At 42.0% G+C, this 16,274-nt stretch overlaps 2 protein-coding genes across 2 annotated transcripts in view; both read left to right on the top strand.

The window, feature by feature from the left end:
* Nucleotides 1-16,274, top strand: part of LOC309558513 (uncharacterized protein) — a gene marked incomplete at both ends in the record, with an annotated part of 379,547 nt that overhangs the window by 25,859 nt on the left and 337,414 nt on the right. The gene's annotated exons all lie outside the window — the stretch shown is intronic.
* LOC309557649 (NACHT, LRR and PYD domains-containing protein 1b allele 5-like) overlaps nt 1-16,274 on the top strand; it is a gene marked incomplete at its 5' end in the record, with an annotated part of 81,043 nt that overhangs the window by 17,808 nt on the left and 46,961 nt on the right. The window contains one exon of the mRNA XM_082260439.1: nt 10,995-11,056. Coding sequence (XP_082116565.1) covers nt 10,995-11,056 — 62 coding nt within the window. The remainder of the gene's footprint in view (nt 1-10,994; nt 11,057-16,274) is intronic.

Here is a 16,274-nt window from a genome sequence, read left to right as displayed (position 1 = left end):
TTTGACTACCAATGATGTGTTTTTGTTTTATAATTACACTTCCGGCTATTTTCTTAACTCTAAGAGTGATCTAGGCAGCTTTAATTCCGCTCGTTCACTTCTGCAGTCCTTGGAGGTGGTGACTTCCCCTCCCCTACTGGTTTATGGGCTCCCCTGCTTCTTTCACATATTTACTTACAATTTCCTCTGTATGGCGTGCTGGAGAAGTTTAGGGAACATAAGTTCTATGATCCACTCTGCAGTCACTGCACCTGGAAGAGCTCTGCTCTGAGCACTTCAAGGTTCAGATCTGTTAAATTCCAGCCAGTAGTGTTTGGAGTGGATTGAAGAGTGGATTAAGGACTCACAATTTGCTCAGGCACAATGTCAACCAGTGCTCCGATCAACAACTCTCTCTCACACAGCAGCACTACTGAAAAATAAACTGACACATACTTTACTTTTAAGCCAGACTGACTGCATTCCCATTTTTATAATATAACAGTTAAATTTGTACTTTAGTTCACCTGTACATAGTTTACTGTAAACTGTAATGATGTAATGATTACAGAAACTAAAACTACAATTTAAAACATTGTATAAGACTTAAAAAACATATATGCTTAAGTATGTACACTTATATCCCAAACTTTTCCATATCAATACGTTCTTATATTTAATGCATCAGCAACCAGTTTCTACTATATATCTAAGATAGTGATTATCATTATAATGTGCTCTGCACTCTCTTTCCTGCCATTCCTGCTTCCAAGAGCCATGTGGAGCTCCAAACCTCGGTTTGTTTCTTCTTTCCACCTATAATGATTTGTTCACCTACACCTGCCTGACCCTACATCTACTTTCATCATTTGTGTCTATGAGTACCTAAGGATTTGTCTTCTACCTTGAGCCATGTTGCTTCCATTGTGTAGTGTAACATGTTTGATTTTAGACACAGTGGGTCAGTTATGCTCCATCAGGCGCCTCAGGCTTAAAGACCTGTAAAACAATTGCATAATGTGCTAGTATGCATTGCATACTAGCACATTATGAAACACTCACCTTGGAATAAAGCCCTCTAGCGCTGTACTGTCACCGCTGAGAGGGCTGACATGTCCCCCCGGTCTTTTCTCTGGGTTCATGCGGTCTGGTTGTGACTGGCCAAAGCCACAATGACGTCACTCCCGTGCCTGTGTGCCGGAGCCCTCAGTCCCAGTTTTGAAAGTCCAGCAAGATATGCCATCCCTTTAGAGTGCATGCGCCGGTGAAGTAACTGGCTGCATTCAGGGTGAATATCTCCTAAACTGTGCACATTTAGAAGATATTAATGTTACCTACAGGTAAGCTTTATTATAGGCTTACCTGTAGGCAAAAATGGCCAAGCAGGGTTTGCTACCGCTTTAAGAATGCATCTCTATTTAAGGACACCACCAATAAGCAGCTGGAAGACCTGACTGAGGAACCTAGATCTAAAAAAATGCTTAAAAAACTTACTTACTAAAAATGCATGAATTTTGATGCACAGCACTTATTTATAGTTGCTTTAAGCACCCTCATCACCGATGCCACAGATGGAAAAAGTACTCATCTTTTTTAGCCAAAGAAACCTAAGGCTCAATCTTTGAAGGATCGGTCCTTGGTGGAAACCAAGACCAAGAAATGTCCCTTTCTTTATTCCATGACCTCAGATTTTAAGCCAAGACCCAAATCTGGCACCTAGTCCAACCACAAACTAATGGGCCATACACACTATAAGATTTTCTGAAGACTTTTTCCTTTAGACTTACCAAAACCATATAATATGAGGTCAAACCTAAACACTTTCAATTTGTATGCAATCTGGCAGGCCCTTGCACTACATAGAAAAGGTAAATCTGAAGGAAATCTAACCACAAAAGTTGGATAGTGTGTATCCAGCTTTAAGCCCCGTACACACACGCAGATCGTCGTCATACAAATGTTCCTCTTTTCTCCCCGGGATGTCGGTGTCTGTTGAAAAGTGCAAAGACAGCACAAGGACAGCACAAGAATTTTGTCTGCAGACTTCAGCTTACTGCAGAAGTGATGTCATGTAATGGTTAACTTTCCCTGTGTTTTTTATTTTCTGAGCATGCCCAGTCTTGCAAATCTGCGGTCTGTCGGCCGAATTCTGTACTGACAGGCGAACAATCGTCCGTTCTGGTGTCCGCAGACAAAAATTTTCATGTTTGCAAGAAAGACTTTTGTCCGCGGATTGTGCGCAGACATCTGTCGGAGGCACCATACTAACACGCGTACAATCGGCAGATCTTTCGTCCGCCGACGTTTGTATGACGACGATCGGTACGTGTGTACGGGCCTTTAGTCTCCCAAAACCTCAGACAAGTCCTCTTAAGCACTTTCCATAGTGGAAGGGTATTTGTTAGCCTTTTTGGACAACTGGACAGACTGCACTTCTAATATTCCTTTGCCAATGCACAGATTATCAGATCTCCATACAGTCCTAGGAAGTCTTTTGGAACAGGGTGCCAGTGCCCCAATTCCAGTGGCAGAATAGTTTTAGGGGTTTTACTCCAACCTGTTCATAATGCTCAAGCCTAAAAGAGGCACCTGCCCCATCTTGGATCGGAAATTTCTAAACATCTTCATTTAAGTTTAAAAGGTTGATGTGCAATCTACCGGGTCTATCATTGCTTCCCTTAACCAGGGAGACGTCCTGGCATCAAAGACAAATATCTTCATGTCCCCATCTTTCCAAGACCCCAGTGATTGCTTTGTTGTTGTTCCCCTGTAATTCCAGTATGTGGCCGTGTCAGCCGGTCTATCGTCTGCTCCTTAGGTGTTCACCTATGAGATGACTAGTACTAGCCTTACTGTAGTCTCAGAGTATTCACATTGTGGGATAACTGGACAATCTCCTGCTAAGGGAACAGTTACCACAGATTCTGATGAACAATGAAGACCTGATTTCCAAACCTTGCAGTAACTGGATACTGAATCTTGGAACTAAAATCTAAAACCAAGAACCAAAATGTAATATATTTCAGCTTTAAAGGATAACATCACCTTAAAGTGATTGTAAAGTCCTGTTTTTTTTTCAATAAATATAACAAACATATTATACTTCCCTTCTCTGTGCAGTTGGTTTTGCACAGAGCAGCCCTGATCCTCCTCTTCTGGGGTCCCTCTTCGGCTCTCCTGGCCCCTCCCTCCTGTTAAGTGACCCCACAGCAAGCAGCTTGCTATGGGGGCATTTGAGCCGAGTCACAGTTACGTGTATCCATTCAAACACAGTGCTGTGGTTCGGCTCTGTCCCCTTTTTTAATCCTCATTGGCTAACTGACTTTGATTGACAGCAGTGGGAGCCAATGGCGCCGCTGCTGTGTCCTAGCCAATGAGGAGTGGAGTCCCGGATGGCTGAGACAGTCGTGGACATCGCTGTATCGAGAGGGGGCTCAAGTAAGCATTGGGGGGGGGGGGGGGGGCGGTTGCTGCACACAGAAGGTTTGTTTTATCTTAATGCATAGAGTGCATTAATATAAAAAATCTTCTGACTTTACAACCCTTTAAGGTTACATGTTACATGTTTCACTTGTATTTAGGGTGTAACATGTTACTATGGACCAGTCCCTACGTCCCCCCCCCCTCCCCCATGAGACAAGGTGAGAGGGGCATCCTCTCCCTGCACTTGCTGTCACAATTTAAAAAGAGCTTGCACACAGCGTGTCATGCAGTCATTCGTTCATTCGTTCATTCAAAGGAATCTGTGTTGCAGCAGATGGATTGTCATTCCCAATGTACTGTCAGGGCGTAGGTGAGTGTGCTCATAGTTTATTCATTCTTCCTTCAGCTTTCATAGAGAGAGCCCATATAGAGCGACAGGCAAGAAAACATTAGGCAGTGTCTGCAGGAGCCTAACATTGCATCTGTGATCTGCTGAACACGGATGCAATGCTCTGCAGGCTCCTGAGAAAGAAATGATGAATGCACATTAATGGCAAAAATGTGTGGATTTGGTATTTTCACAGGTAATATTAGCTTTCAATAGTCCTTGGATGTGGTGGTTAGACTAAGCACATTTTCAACAAGGATAGAACAATAACCCTTGATCCTGGAGGAAATCCAATATCATTGTATCTTCCTGTGAGCCAAACAAAAATGTTATCAGCTTTGCCAGCTATGTTTTGTAAATCACACAATGCCTCTTCCTATGTAATGGAAGTGTCCAGAGGTGGCGGTGTTTATAGTACAAGTCGAAAGTGCAATTTCTGTGTACATGATTTCAGTATAATGAGTAGATACCGCTATATTAAGCTTTTAAAGCTGAGATCTGGTTTAGGGCTCCCCCTGTACTGCAAGGGTTGTACAGCATAATTAAATATTATTATCTAACCACTTGCCGACCAACCGCCGTAGTTTCACTGTGGCAGGTCGGCTCTGTACCATAAAACAACGTACCTGTACGTTGCTTCGTGGGACTGCTAGCGGGGGCGCACCCATTGGCCACAGGGGGAGCCAATCAACCGGTCCAGCGGCCACGATTGCCCCTGGGCACCTACGATTTCTCCCCATGGAAACAGAGCGGAGGTCTGCCGTTGTAAACACAGTAGACCGCTGTTCTGTCAGTAATGAACACAGGGATCCTGTGTTCCTCCTATTTAGGAACACAGGTCCATGTGTTCATTCCATAAGCCCATCCTCACAGAGTTCGAAAGCACCCCTTAGGGACACATATAACCCTTTGATCGCCCCTGGTGTTAACCCCTTCCCTGACAGTGTCTTTAGTACAGTAACAGTGCATAATATTTAGCACTGATTACTGTATTAATGTAACTTGTCCCCCCAAAAGTGTCAGAAATGTCAGTTAGGGGTCCGATCTGTCCGCCGCAGTGTCGCAGTCCCGCTAAAAAAACGCAGATCGCCGCCATTGCTAGTAAAAAAAAAAAAAATAAATAAAAAAGACATAAATCTTTCCCAATCAATATACATTACCAAAATATGTAGCAGAATACATATTAGCCTAAAATGATGAAAAAATGTGATTTTAATATTTTTTTATTGGGAATGTTATAAAGCAGAAAGTTAAAAATATTGTTTTTTTTTTTTTTATTGCAGAATTGTCGCTCTTTTTTTATTTATAGCGCAAAAAATAAAAATCGCACATGTGATCAAATACCACTAAAATAAAGCTCTATTTGTGGGAAAAAAGGACATCAACTTTTTTTGGGTACAGTGTCGCACGACTGCGCAATTGTCAGTTAAAGTAACGCAGTGCCGTATCGCAAAAAAATGGCCTGATCATTAAGGGGGTAAATCCTTCCGGTCCAGAAGTGGTTAATAAGGAGTACCCTAGGAGAAATGAGCATTTAAACCTTGTAATGTAGAGAGAGCCTCACTGCAAGGGTACTTTTTGTTTTCCATGGAGTCTACCTTTAAATAATGTGATGATGGTTTTTATCACTGCAGTTTCCGATTTTATATGACCATGACACCACCTGCATGGAGTTTTCATATTCGCCTTGTACCTTGGGGTTCCTCCCACACTCCAAAGGCATTCTGTTAGGTTTATTGACTCCAGTCTAATATGGCTCTAGCATGTGTATCCCAGCATGTGAGGAAGGGACAGAGTTGTATAAAGTACTCGAAACCCATACTTGAGTAAAAGTACAAGTGCTCGATCAAAAAGTGACTTGAGTAGAAGTGGAAGTGGTCGATCAAAAAGTGACTTGAGTAGAAGTACTAAAGTATTCAACATTTTTTGTACTTAAGTATTGCAAGTAGTTTTTTTAAAAATTTTGCTACTCAAGTACTGAAAGTAAAAGTACAAGTACTGTGTTATGTAGTTATTAAAGAAAGAAGTCAAAAGTTTGAACATCATATTGTCTTTTATTATTTCAAATGCGGCTTTTATTTATGCATACAATAGCATTTATTTTCGTATGCGCTGATAATACACATGTTTTGAGCTTCATGAAACCTGCCATCTACTGTTCTGGCAGTAGTAATTTTTATAATTGTAACGAGTAACTATGCAGGACAAAAAATAAATATTGGAGTAGAAGTATTGAAATCATCGAAAAAATGTAGTGAAGTAAAAGTGGAAGTAGGAGAAAAAAATTCTACTCTAGGAAAGTACAGATACCGCCTTTCGGTACTTAAGTACAGTATGAAGTAGTTCTACTTAGTTACTATACATCTCTGGGAAGGGACCTTAGATTGTTTGTTCATTGAAGGCAAGGACTGATGTGAATATACAATATATGCAAAGTGCTGTATAAATTGTCTGCTATATAAATACCAAGTCAAAAACATGTGTTGTGTCTTTACTCACTTCTTATACTTTTTTGGTGAATGGGTATGGGGTGCTATGTACCTCATATTCATTCACGTGAGGGGGGGATCTCGGTGGGCCGCCTTGGTAAAGGGCTCTTCTAGATTTCAAAAAGCCCCCCGCCTACAGACCCCAACAACCACTGGCCTGGGTTGTGGGTAAGAGACCCTTATCCCCATTAACATAGGTGCAAGGTGCTTTGGGGGGGATGTGACCTGGTATGGTTCAGGGGGGGGGAAGCTTGTTCGTCCCCCCTTTCCTGACCTGCTGAGCTGCATGCTCAGATAAGGGTCTGGTATGGATTGTGAGGGGAGCCCCATGCTTTTTTTTTTAAATTTTTGTTGTGGAGTTCCCGTTAAAATCCATACCAGACCCAAAGGGCCTCGTATGTATTTGGGGGGACCACACACATTTTTTTTAAATTTATTATTAATTAACGAAATTCTTTTTTTTTTATATATTAGCTGTCAGTGGGGAAACCCAGACGTTAAGGACCCAGCGGCCAGCTTCCTGGCCAGCTCCTTAAAAACAAGCACAGAATTTGAAAATTTGGAATTTGTTGGAAAATATAGAAACCAAATGAAACCAAACAAATGTTTCCATTCTGCACATGCCTAATGACTTTGTGGAGCCCAAACAAATTGGTAACATTGATCTCGCTCATCCAGTCACGCTCATACAAAGTCGCACTAAAGTCACATCAAATCGCAGAGTAAAGTCACAATAGAAATCGCACAATTGTAAGCTCTAACGGGCAGGGCCCACTGATTCCTCCTCCTGTATTGAATTGTATTGTAACTCTATTGTCTGCTTTAATGTTGTAAAGAGCTGCACAAACTGTTGGCGCTATATAAATCCTGTATAATAATAATAATTTTAAGTCGCACAAGTCCATTCATTCCTAAATCAAATTAAGCTAGCCAAAGATGGATCCATTCATGAGAAGTTGATCTACCGATTGAGTTCTCCTGAAAGGGCTTGTTGGAAAATTGTGCTTTGATTAGCGAATGAAACCAAGACAGTGGGGAAGTGCTGTTGTGAGAATACAATGACACGGCAGGGAGGATTTTTCCATCAACCTCGGATGTGTGAATTGGGAAATCAGTTCCGTTTTTTCGTTCAGCCCACAGGCTGAATGAAAAAAGAAAAAAAGCCACGTATGGGCAGCTTTAAACCAAAGACATTTTGAGCTACTTTTCAACATTTGTCAAGTCATTGAATGTTTTGAGACTTTTCGTACAAATATTCTCATGAACATTCTTTTAAAAAATTGTATGGCCATCCAGAGGCGTAACCAGAACCCCGATGCAAGAAACCTTGAAGGGCCCCCCTGACACTCCCCCATCAGTCCCATGGCCCTTTGCTCTGGTCCTGCAGCCCTTCCCACTGATCCTGGGGCCTTTTACTCCTGTTGTGGGGTCCTTTATTACAACCCAGCAGCGGTACCCTTTCACATGTTCTGCAGTGGCCCCCTTCCTTCTGTTTTGGGGCCCCCCAGGGTGGGAGAAAGCAAGAGATATGTCACCACCAGCACACCAGGAAACTCCATATAAGGGTCCAAAGGAGTGGCAGAACTACAAGGGTTTCTGAGGTTGCACTTGCGACCGGGCCCTGATGTTCTACCACCCTGGGGGTCCCCAGCCTCCTCTTGCTGTCCTGCCTCTGCTGTTGACAGCGCTGGTCTGGCGCCTGTCTCCTTGCCAGTAGCGGAAGTCTTTTAGGACCCAGTGCTGGTGACATTATGGGGCTGATGGGTTCATGCAGGGGAAGGCTGGCACTATTGGTTGTAGACAGCTGAGCTCCCATCTGGTCACCTAGCAGTGGTAACACTGTATAACCTTCTCAGTTGACATGCCGATTGGGATGTGATCCAGGTGATATATATATAAACCATATGTTCAGCAGCCATGTGGGCTTCATGCCTATTGTTGGCTCTGATGAATAAAACCACTATCATATTTAGCCCATGTTCACATTGGTCCAATTTGACGTGCAAGTTGACATGTCAAATTGCATGTCAAATCGGAGCCAATTGCAATTCCCAAAAGTAGTTCCTGCACTACTTTTGATAACTTTGGGGGGCAATCTCAATAGACATCTGTGCAGGAACCCACACAGATGTTTCTGAAATTGCCCGCAAAGTCAGACTAAAAATGCAGGCTTGAAATTATCTAGCGTACATACGAACAATCACAAGTCCTCATTTTAAACCTGCTGGCCAGGGGAGATTCAAACCCATAGCCTTTAACTTATAAGCCTGTTAGTCTACCAGCTACGCCACTGAGCCTGCTGATTAACCTAAGACTCTCTCTCTTCCTAACTAACTTCTATCTGAGTTTGACAGCTCTTTTATAGGGCTCTGACGTCATTAGCACCCCATAATCCCCTGCTCAGGTACAGTGAATAAATTACTGAGGTCACGTCAGAAGGGGCGGGGACAATTAATAGGTTTTAATTAAAATCCATAATTAAAAATAATCACCCGCTGGCCAGGGGATTCAAACCTACAGCCTCTCACTTACAAGCCCATTAGTCTACCAGCTACACCACCAAACCAACTGATTAACCCAAGACTTTCTCTGCTTAACTTACTTCATCAGTAATTTATTCAGTGACATAGAAGAGAGGGAGATAGGAACAGTTCATTGATCGCTCACCCATGGACCGACCTAGGCTGGAAACTCAGGCATCATTGACACAGCCAAGCTACTTATTTTCATATTTCCCACCCACATATCCCCTCCTGTTTATTGATGGACATGAGCTTTAACTGTTTGAACACTGGAGCATGCTTCACACCAGCTGGGGGAAGAACTGTAAGCTATAGCAGTTCAGTACAATAGGAGACTGCCTATTTTCTTAATAACTAAAAACGAATCACTGTATGCAGACAAAAGGGGGCTGTAATAAGTGCATAAACATACAGACTGGACCCCACCGTTAGCTGGCTGAAGCCTGCAAGTCAGCAGCCAGATCCTTTACAACCAAACCCTTGGGGGTACCCCTTTCAGGAGATACTGTATATACATATAACACGTGTTGGCGATGCATAGGAACAACATAGAAAGGATCCAGGGGAATGCAGATGAGATGCCCGGTAAATGAAAGCTCAGTTTATTAATTAAAAAGGGGGACAACAATGTACATATCACCCTGGGTCTGGAGTCAGGCAGGGGCACCATTAGGATTGGTGACTGGATGGCTGGTTGCCAAATGCCGCTGTGTGCTGAGATGAAAGGAATCCTTGCCGGAGCCAGCCGGCGCGAGGATAGGCAGTCACTGTGCCGCTCTAGTGTGATGGCCGGAAGTGAATCACTCACCTTGCAGGAACCAGGGTGGTAAAGCAAACGTCCTTCGTTGCCGTGACTACGCGTTTCGCATGCATGCGCTTTATCAAGTCATGGGGAAAACTGCAACAGAGGTATTTAAAGCCAAAGGAGGGTCGGGAAGTTAATGATACTGGGGAAAAAATAATTTGTTCTATTAACCCGTCAATGCCCTTGACACACTCCCGTCTTACAAAGAAGGATTAGACAAGTACAATTCCTCTAGTAATATGATTAATAAATAACATTTTATCTTTGTGCAAAATTGCAGCTATTTAGTAAAAAACTTTTTTTTTAAATAGAAAATAAAAAATAAAAATACAAATAAAATATAAATGGAAAGAAAAATAAAAAATAAAAAATGAAAAGGAAAAGAAAAAGGAAAAGCAAAATTAAAGAAAGAATGAAAAATAAAAAATGTGAAATCATCTAAAAATATATACTAACTGTAAACAGTATGTATAAATTATTTCATATATAGATCATTATAAAAATAATAAATTATGCGAACATGTGTGTATGAACAACACATACTAAACAACACGTAAATGCACAAAAAAACAGCACATAGAGAGAGTCTGGATATGGACCTATATTTGTCATTAAACACCGTGGTGAATCTTATTGTATCTTGGACATTAATGGCTTCCGTACAACTATTATTATTAGCAGGATTCAACTGTGAATCAAAAGCTTCCCTTATTAATGATGGAGGTTACCCTTTACTCCCTTTATCTTTAAATTTTTTGGTCATCAGAGAGCCTTGTGTTATGTAATCATCAATTTTTTAACAATTCCTCCATATTCTGTTGAATTGGCCTCCAGGAATATTCCGCTTCCAAACGGGATGATGCCAACTGGAGTAATGGAGATAGGAATTGCCACTAGTGGGTTTAATGTGATTCCTACTGATAATATGGCCGTCCTCATGAGTCAGAACCAAATCTAAAAAAACTATCTCACTGTTGTCAATCACGTGCATAAAGGTTAGACCCAAAGTGTTCTCATTACAATGGTCAACAAAAGAAGAGAAGACATCAGGGCCACCACCCCAAATCAAAATTATGTCATCTATGTACCGCCCATAGAACACAATGTCTTGGGCAAAGGGGTTGTGCAGCCGGATGTACCTCTCCTCCCAAAAACACACCGTGAGATTGGCATAACAAATGGATATACAGTAAAGTCCAAATGTTTCCTGTGACCACAAAAATACTAAAGTCACACACTGCCTGTAGCAGCCCCCTACAATTATAAAGTATTTTGCAGAATAAATAAACTCTTTATCTAATAGACAGGCAAAGTTTTTGAATATTTTATTTTGCTTTGAACTGATATTCCACATGGACCTCACGACTGTGTTTTATAACCATTCACAGAAAGCACAAGGGAAATTTTTTATCCTGAAGATTTCAATTTGGATTGTGAGCTTTGTGGGAAGGTAATGTTTATACATACATTTTCATTCTGTGTTAGACTAGTACATTTTTTTCATCTTTATATGTTTAATGGCTGCACAGCTCCACAGGTCATTTTTGTGTGGTTGGACCAATAGGAGAATTTCTCCATGCCGGTTGTTTTGTACATGTGCCTAATCATAGCTGCCAATATATCTCCTGCCTGAACATCAAAGCGGGACTCCATCTGTTTGTTAGTTTTGTGTGGCAGGGTTAGGTGCTCTGTTAGGTTTTTATTTATACCTGTGTTCAGATTGGGAAGATTTCTTATAACTATCCCATGACAGGACATCACTCCAAAAGGGGCAGAGATAGCAACAAAAATGTTTTATATTAATGCAGAACTCAACCCTCCTATCATTTACAGCTGAGGAAGCTGCCATCTTACACTCTGTTTAGCAGTTGGCATGGTGCTGCACATGTGATCAGCTATGACACCAGTCATTTGAGAGCTTGATAAATCTGCTGAGAGGTGACGTTCTTTGGGATACCTCACCTGTGTGATGCGAGGAGAAGATTTAAAATTATTATTATTTATTTTGTTCAAAACTTTTTTACACCATCTCTTTAACATTTTTTATCAACTTTATTGCTTTCACAAGGATGAACAAGCGGCCGACCGATCCTTCCTGCAATTGACTGACCAATCCTTCCTGCGATCGACCAACTGATTCTTCCTGTGATCGACCAACAGATCCTTCCTTCAACCAATCCTTTCATAGATCAAACAATCAATTCTTCCTTACTTTGATCTTTCCTGTGATCGACCGAGTGATCTTTCCTTTCCCCAATCCTTCCATCAATCGATCAACCTATCTTTCCTTACTTTAAAACTTCTTAGTTACACAGTTGGTGAGGTTGAAAAAAGACACCAGTCCATCCAGTTCAACCTATGATGAGTGTGTGTATAAGTGTTTATGTCAATAGTACATTGTATAACCCTGTATATTGTGGTCATTAAGGTGCCCATCTAATAGTTTTTTGAAACTATCGATGCCCCCCGCTAACACCACTGCTTGTGGAAGAGAATTTCAAATCCTTATCGCTCTGACGGTATAGAACCCTTTACGCAGTTTAAGGTTACACTGCTTTTCTTCTAATTTTAGCGAATGGCCGCAAGTCCTTTACTATTCCCTTTCGCTGAATAGTGTGTTCCCTATACTAGGGTCACCAGTACGGTATTTGTACATTGATATCATATCCCCTCTCTTCTCCAGAGTGAATAAGTTCAATGCTTGTAGTCTTTCCTCATAGCGGAGATCCTCCAGTCCCTTTATTAGCTTTGTTGCCCTTCTCTGGACTCACTCCAGTTCTAATACATCCTTCCTGAGGACTGGTGCCCAGAACTGAACGGCATACTCGAGATGCCGCCAGACCGGAGTCTTGTAGAGTGGGAGAATTATCATTTTATCTCTGGAGTGAATCCCCTTTTTAAAACTTGCAAATATTCTGTTGGCTTTGCTTGCAGCAACTTGGCATTGCATGCCATTGCTGATCTTGTCCTCTACTAGGACCACCAGGTCCTTTTCCATCTTAGATTCCCGCAAAGGATCTCCCCCTAGTGCAGCCTTTTTCAACCAGGGTGCCTTGAGGTTTCTTCAGGGGTGCCTTGACAAAATGGCAAAAAAATGCCCAAATTGTATACAAGCCAGTAGAAGGAAACCTGCTTTTTAGTTACACAAAGCCACAGGTTTTTACTGTACACCATTACAACCTTCTAGATTCCAACCTAACAACTAATGGCATCATCATGATAAGGAAGATATCAGCTGCTTGCATATCATCCTTGTTTGACCCTCCCTTGCCTTTCTCCATCAGCATTGGGGTCTCATTAGCTAATTGATGGAGAAAAACTGAAGGAGAAGAGAAACATTGGAATACTAGTTAGTACTAGTTTGCAAAAGTGTATTTGCTTTGGAAGAATAAATCAGCTCTAACGTTGGGTGTCCTACGTGTATTGCTGTTGCTGCATTATCTAAAACTATTAGAATAGATTTTACATTTTAGAATAGGGTGCCTCAAGACTGTCCATAATTTTGGAGGTTGCCTCGAGCTTCTTTTATAATTTTTAAAGGGTGCCTTGACTGAAAAAGGGTTGAGAAATACTGCCCTAGTGATTAACTTGCGTTCGTATTTCTGGCACCCAAATGCATTACCTTACATTTTTCAACATTAAACTTCATTTGCCATGTAGATGTCCGCCCCTTTATTTTGTTCAGGTCTTCTTGTAAGGGTTCAATATCCTGCGTAGAAATTATTGCCTTGTCTAATTTAGTATCGTCCGAAAATACGGAGATTGAGCTGTTTAACCCATCCTCTAGATCAGGGGTGTCAAACTCAATTTAATCGCGGGCCACATCAGCATTATGGTTGCCCTCAAAGGGCCAGTTATATCTGTAAGATTAGATGTTCAGAGCTCCCCACGCCCCCTTACACCCTTACATGAGATGTCAAGAGCCCCCCCCACCATCAGAAATCAAGAGTCACCCTCCCTTCCTTACATCACAATGCACCCTCTTACCTTGTGCTGCTGCCAGGAAGAAGATGCAGGTGAATCTGGGAGGAAGAAAGTACAGGCTCTGGAGGAGGACCAGAGGAGGGCTGGAGTCAGTTTCCAGAGTCTGCTGAGACAAGGGGAGGCAGAGACAAGGTGGTGTTGCGGCTGCACAGAGAGGTGCAGGATCTGTAGGAGGAGTTCTGCCCTCCTCCCTGCTGCAGACTGCTGAGAAGGGGGGGGGGGTGGGCAATGACGAGCCTTTCTGCAGTTGTACAGAGAAGTGCAGGATCTGGCAAAGGAGTTCTGTCCCCTCTGCTGCAGACTACAGAGACAAGGTGAGGGCAGAGACAAGGGGGGTGCTGCAGCTGCAGGAGAGGTGCGAGGGCCACATGAAATGGCCTGGGGGGCCGCATTCGGCCCACGGGCCTTGTGATTGACACCTGTGCTCTAGATCATTTATGAATAAATTAAATAGCTTTGGTCCCAGGACAGATCCTTGGGGGACCCCACTTTCCACACCAGACCATTTTGAGTACTCCCCATTTATCACCACCCTTTTGGACTCGCCCCTGAAGCCAGCTTTTAATCCAGGTACTCACTCTATGTTCTATACTTACGTACCTTAGTTTGTACAGTAAATGTTTGTGCGGAACTGTATCAAATGCCCTTGCAAAATCCAGATACACCACATCCGCAGGCCTTCCTTTATCTAGATGGCAGCTCACTTCTTCATAGAAGGTTAATAGATTGGTCTGGCAAGAGCAATTTTTCATGAATCCATGCTGATTTCTACTAATAATACCGTTTTCATTACTAAAGTCTTGTATATAGTAGTCCCTTATCATCCCCTTCAATATCTTACAGACTATTCATGTAAGGCTAACCAGCCTGTAATTCCAAGGGATATATCTCGGCCATTTTTTAAATATTGGTACCATGTTGGCTTTTTACCAATCAGCTGGTGCCATTCCCGTCAGTGGACTATCCTTTAAAATTAGGAACAATGGTCTGGCTATCACCTGGCTGAGATTTTTAAGGACCCTTGGTTGTAAGCCATCTGGTCCCTGTGACTTATTTATGTTACGTTTTTCAAGTCTAGCTCTGAGTCTGTCTTTTGTTAACCATGAGGGTGCTTCCTGTGACATGTTATTTCCTTTAACATTACAAGCTGGGTTACTGCAGCCCCTCAATCCTCTTGTGAAGACTGAGGAGAAGAATTTATTTAGCACCCTCTCCTTCTCTCTGTCTTTTGTAGCCAGATTCCCTCCATTGTCCTTTATGGGGCCAATGAGTTCTGGCCTCACTTTTTTACTATTTACATTCTTAAAGAATTTCTAGGATTTTTTTTTTTTTTTTTTTACACTCTTCCGCTATGTGCTTTTCATGTTCTTTTTTAGCCACCTTGATTGCGCTTTTATATTTCTTATTGCATTCTTTGTAATGTTTGAAGGCTGCCAATGACCCCTCAGCCTTGTATTTTTTGAAGGCTTTTTCTTTAGTTTTTATATGCATTTTTACATTGGAGTTTAGCCACCAAGGGTTTATTTTAGCTCTTTTAAACGTATTCCCTATTGGAATGCACTGGCCAATCCCTTTATTTAGTATGTTCTTAAAGCACTCCTATTTTTCCTCTGTGTTCTTTGTATTTAGGATTCTATCCCATTTTATATTGTCTAGCAAAGAGCGCAGTTTATGGAAGTTTTTCTTTTTTAAATTCAGTGTCCTTGTATTTCCCTTGTAATACAACCTGTGGTCACTGTTTCCTAAGTTGCCCCGTATTTCTACATCCATGATCAGATCTGTATTATTAGTAACCAGTAGGTCTAGTAACGCATTGTTTCTTGTAAGTGCATTCCTTCCTTACTTTCATCCTTCCTGCGATCAGTTGACCAACCCATACTGCGATCAACCAATCGATCCTTCCTGTGGTTGACCGATTGATCCTTCCTGCATTCAACCAACTTATCATTCCTGTGATCAATCAACCAATCGATCCTGTGATCGATCAATCCTACCTTTGATTGATCCCTTGATCTTTGTTTTCGATCCTTCCTGGGATTGATCGGCTGATTCTTCCTTACTTTGGTCAACCGATCCTTCCTTACTTTGATCCTTCCTGCGATCGACCAATCTTTTCTGTAATCGATCCTACTTTTGATCTATCCTTTGATCCTTCTTTCAGTCGACCAGTGATTCCTTCCATCAACCGAATTATCCTTCTTGCGATTGATCAGCCAATCCTTCCTGCAATGGATCGACCGATCTGTCCTTACTTTGATCGATGTTCCTTCCTTACTTTCATCCTTCCTGCTACCAGCTGACCAATCCTTCAAGCGATCAACCGATTGATCCTTCCTTTGCCCAATCCTTCTTTTGATTGATTGAGAATATGACCCTTCCTCACTCTATCTAAAACAAAAATAGAATTTTTGTAAGAACTTACCGTAAAATTATTTTCTCTGAGTCCTCTGACAGTCGCTGCCTGATGGTATTAGCCTTCACTAATGGGTAATGGCGCCCTCTGCAGGAGCAAGGCTAGGCAGATAATTGATTATCAGGTTAATACAAAAAAACTTTTATACCTCGGCACGCCACTAGGGGGCCATCCCTCAGCCATTATCCTGAACCCAATCTGACATTACCTCAGTTTGTAGCAAGCAGTACCGGAAGGCACCAACCCCCAGATCCAAAAACCAGAGGGGCGG

The sequence above is a fragment of the Pelophylax lessonae genome (genome assembly GCF_965119305.1).
Source record: "Pelophylax lessonae genome assembly, chromosome: 6".
NCBI classification, from domain to species: Eukaryota; Metazoa; Chordata; class Amphibia; order Anura; family Ranidae; genus Pelophylax; species Pelophylax lessonae.
This window is presented reverse-complemented; position numbering and strand designations above follow the sequence as displayed.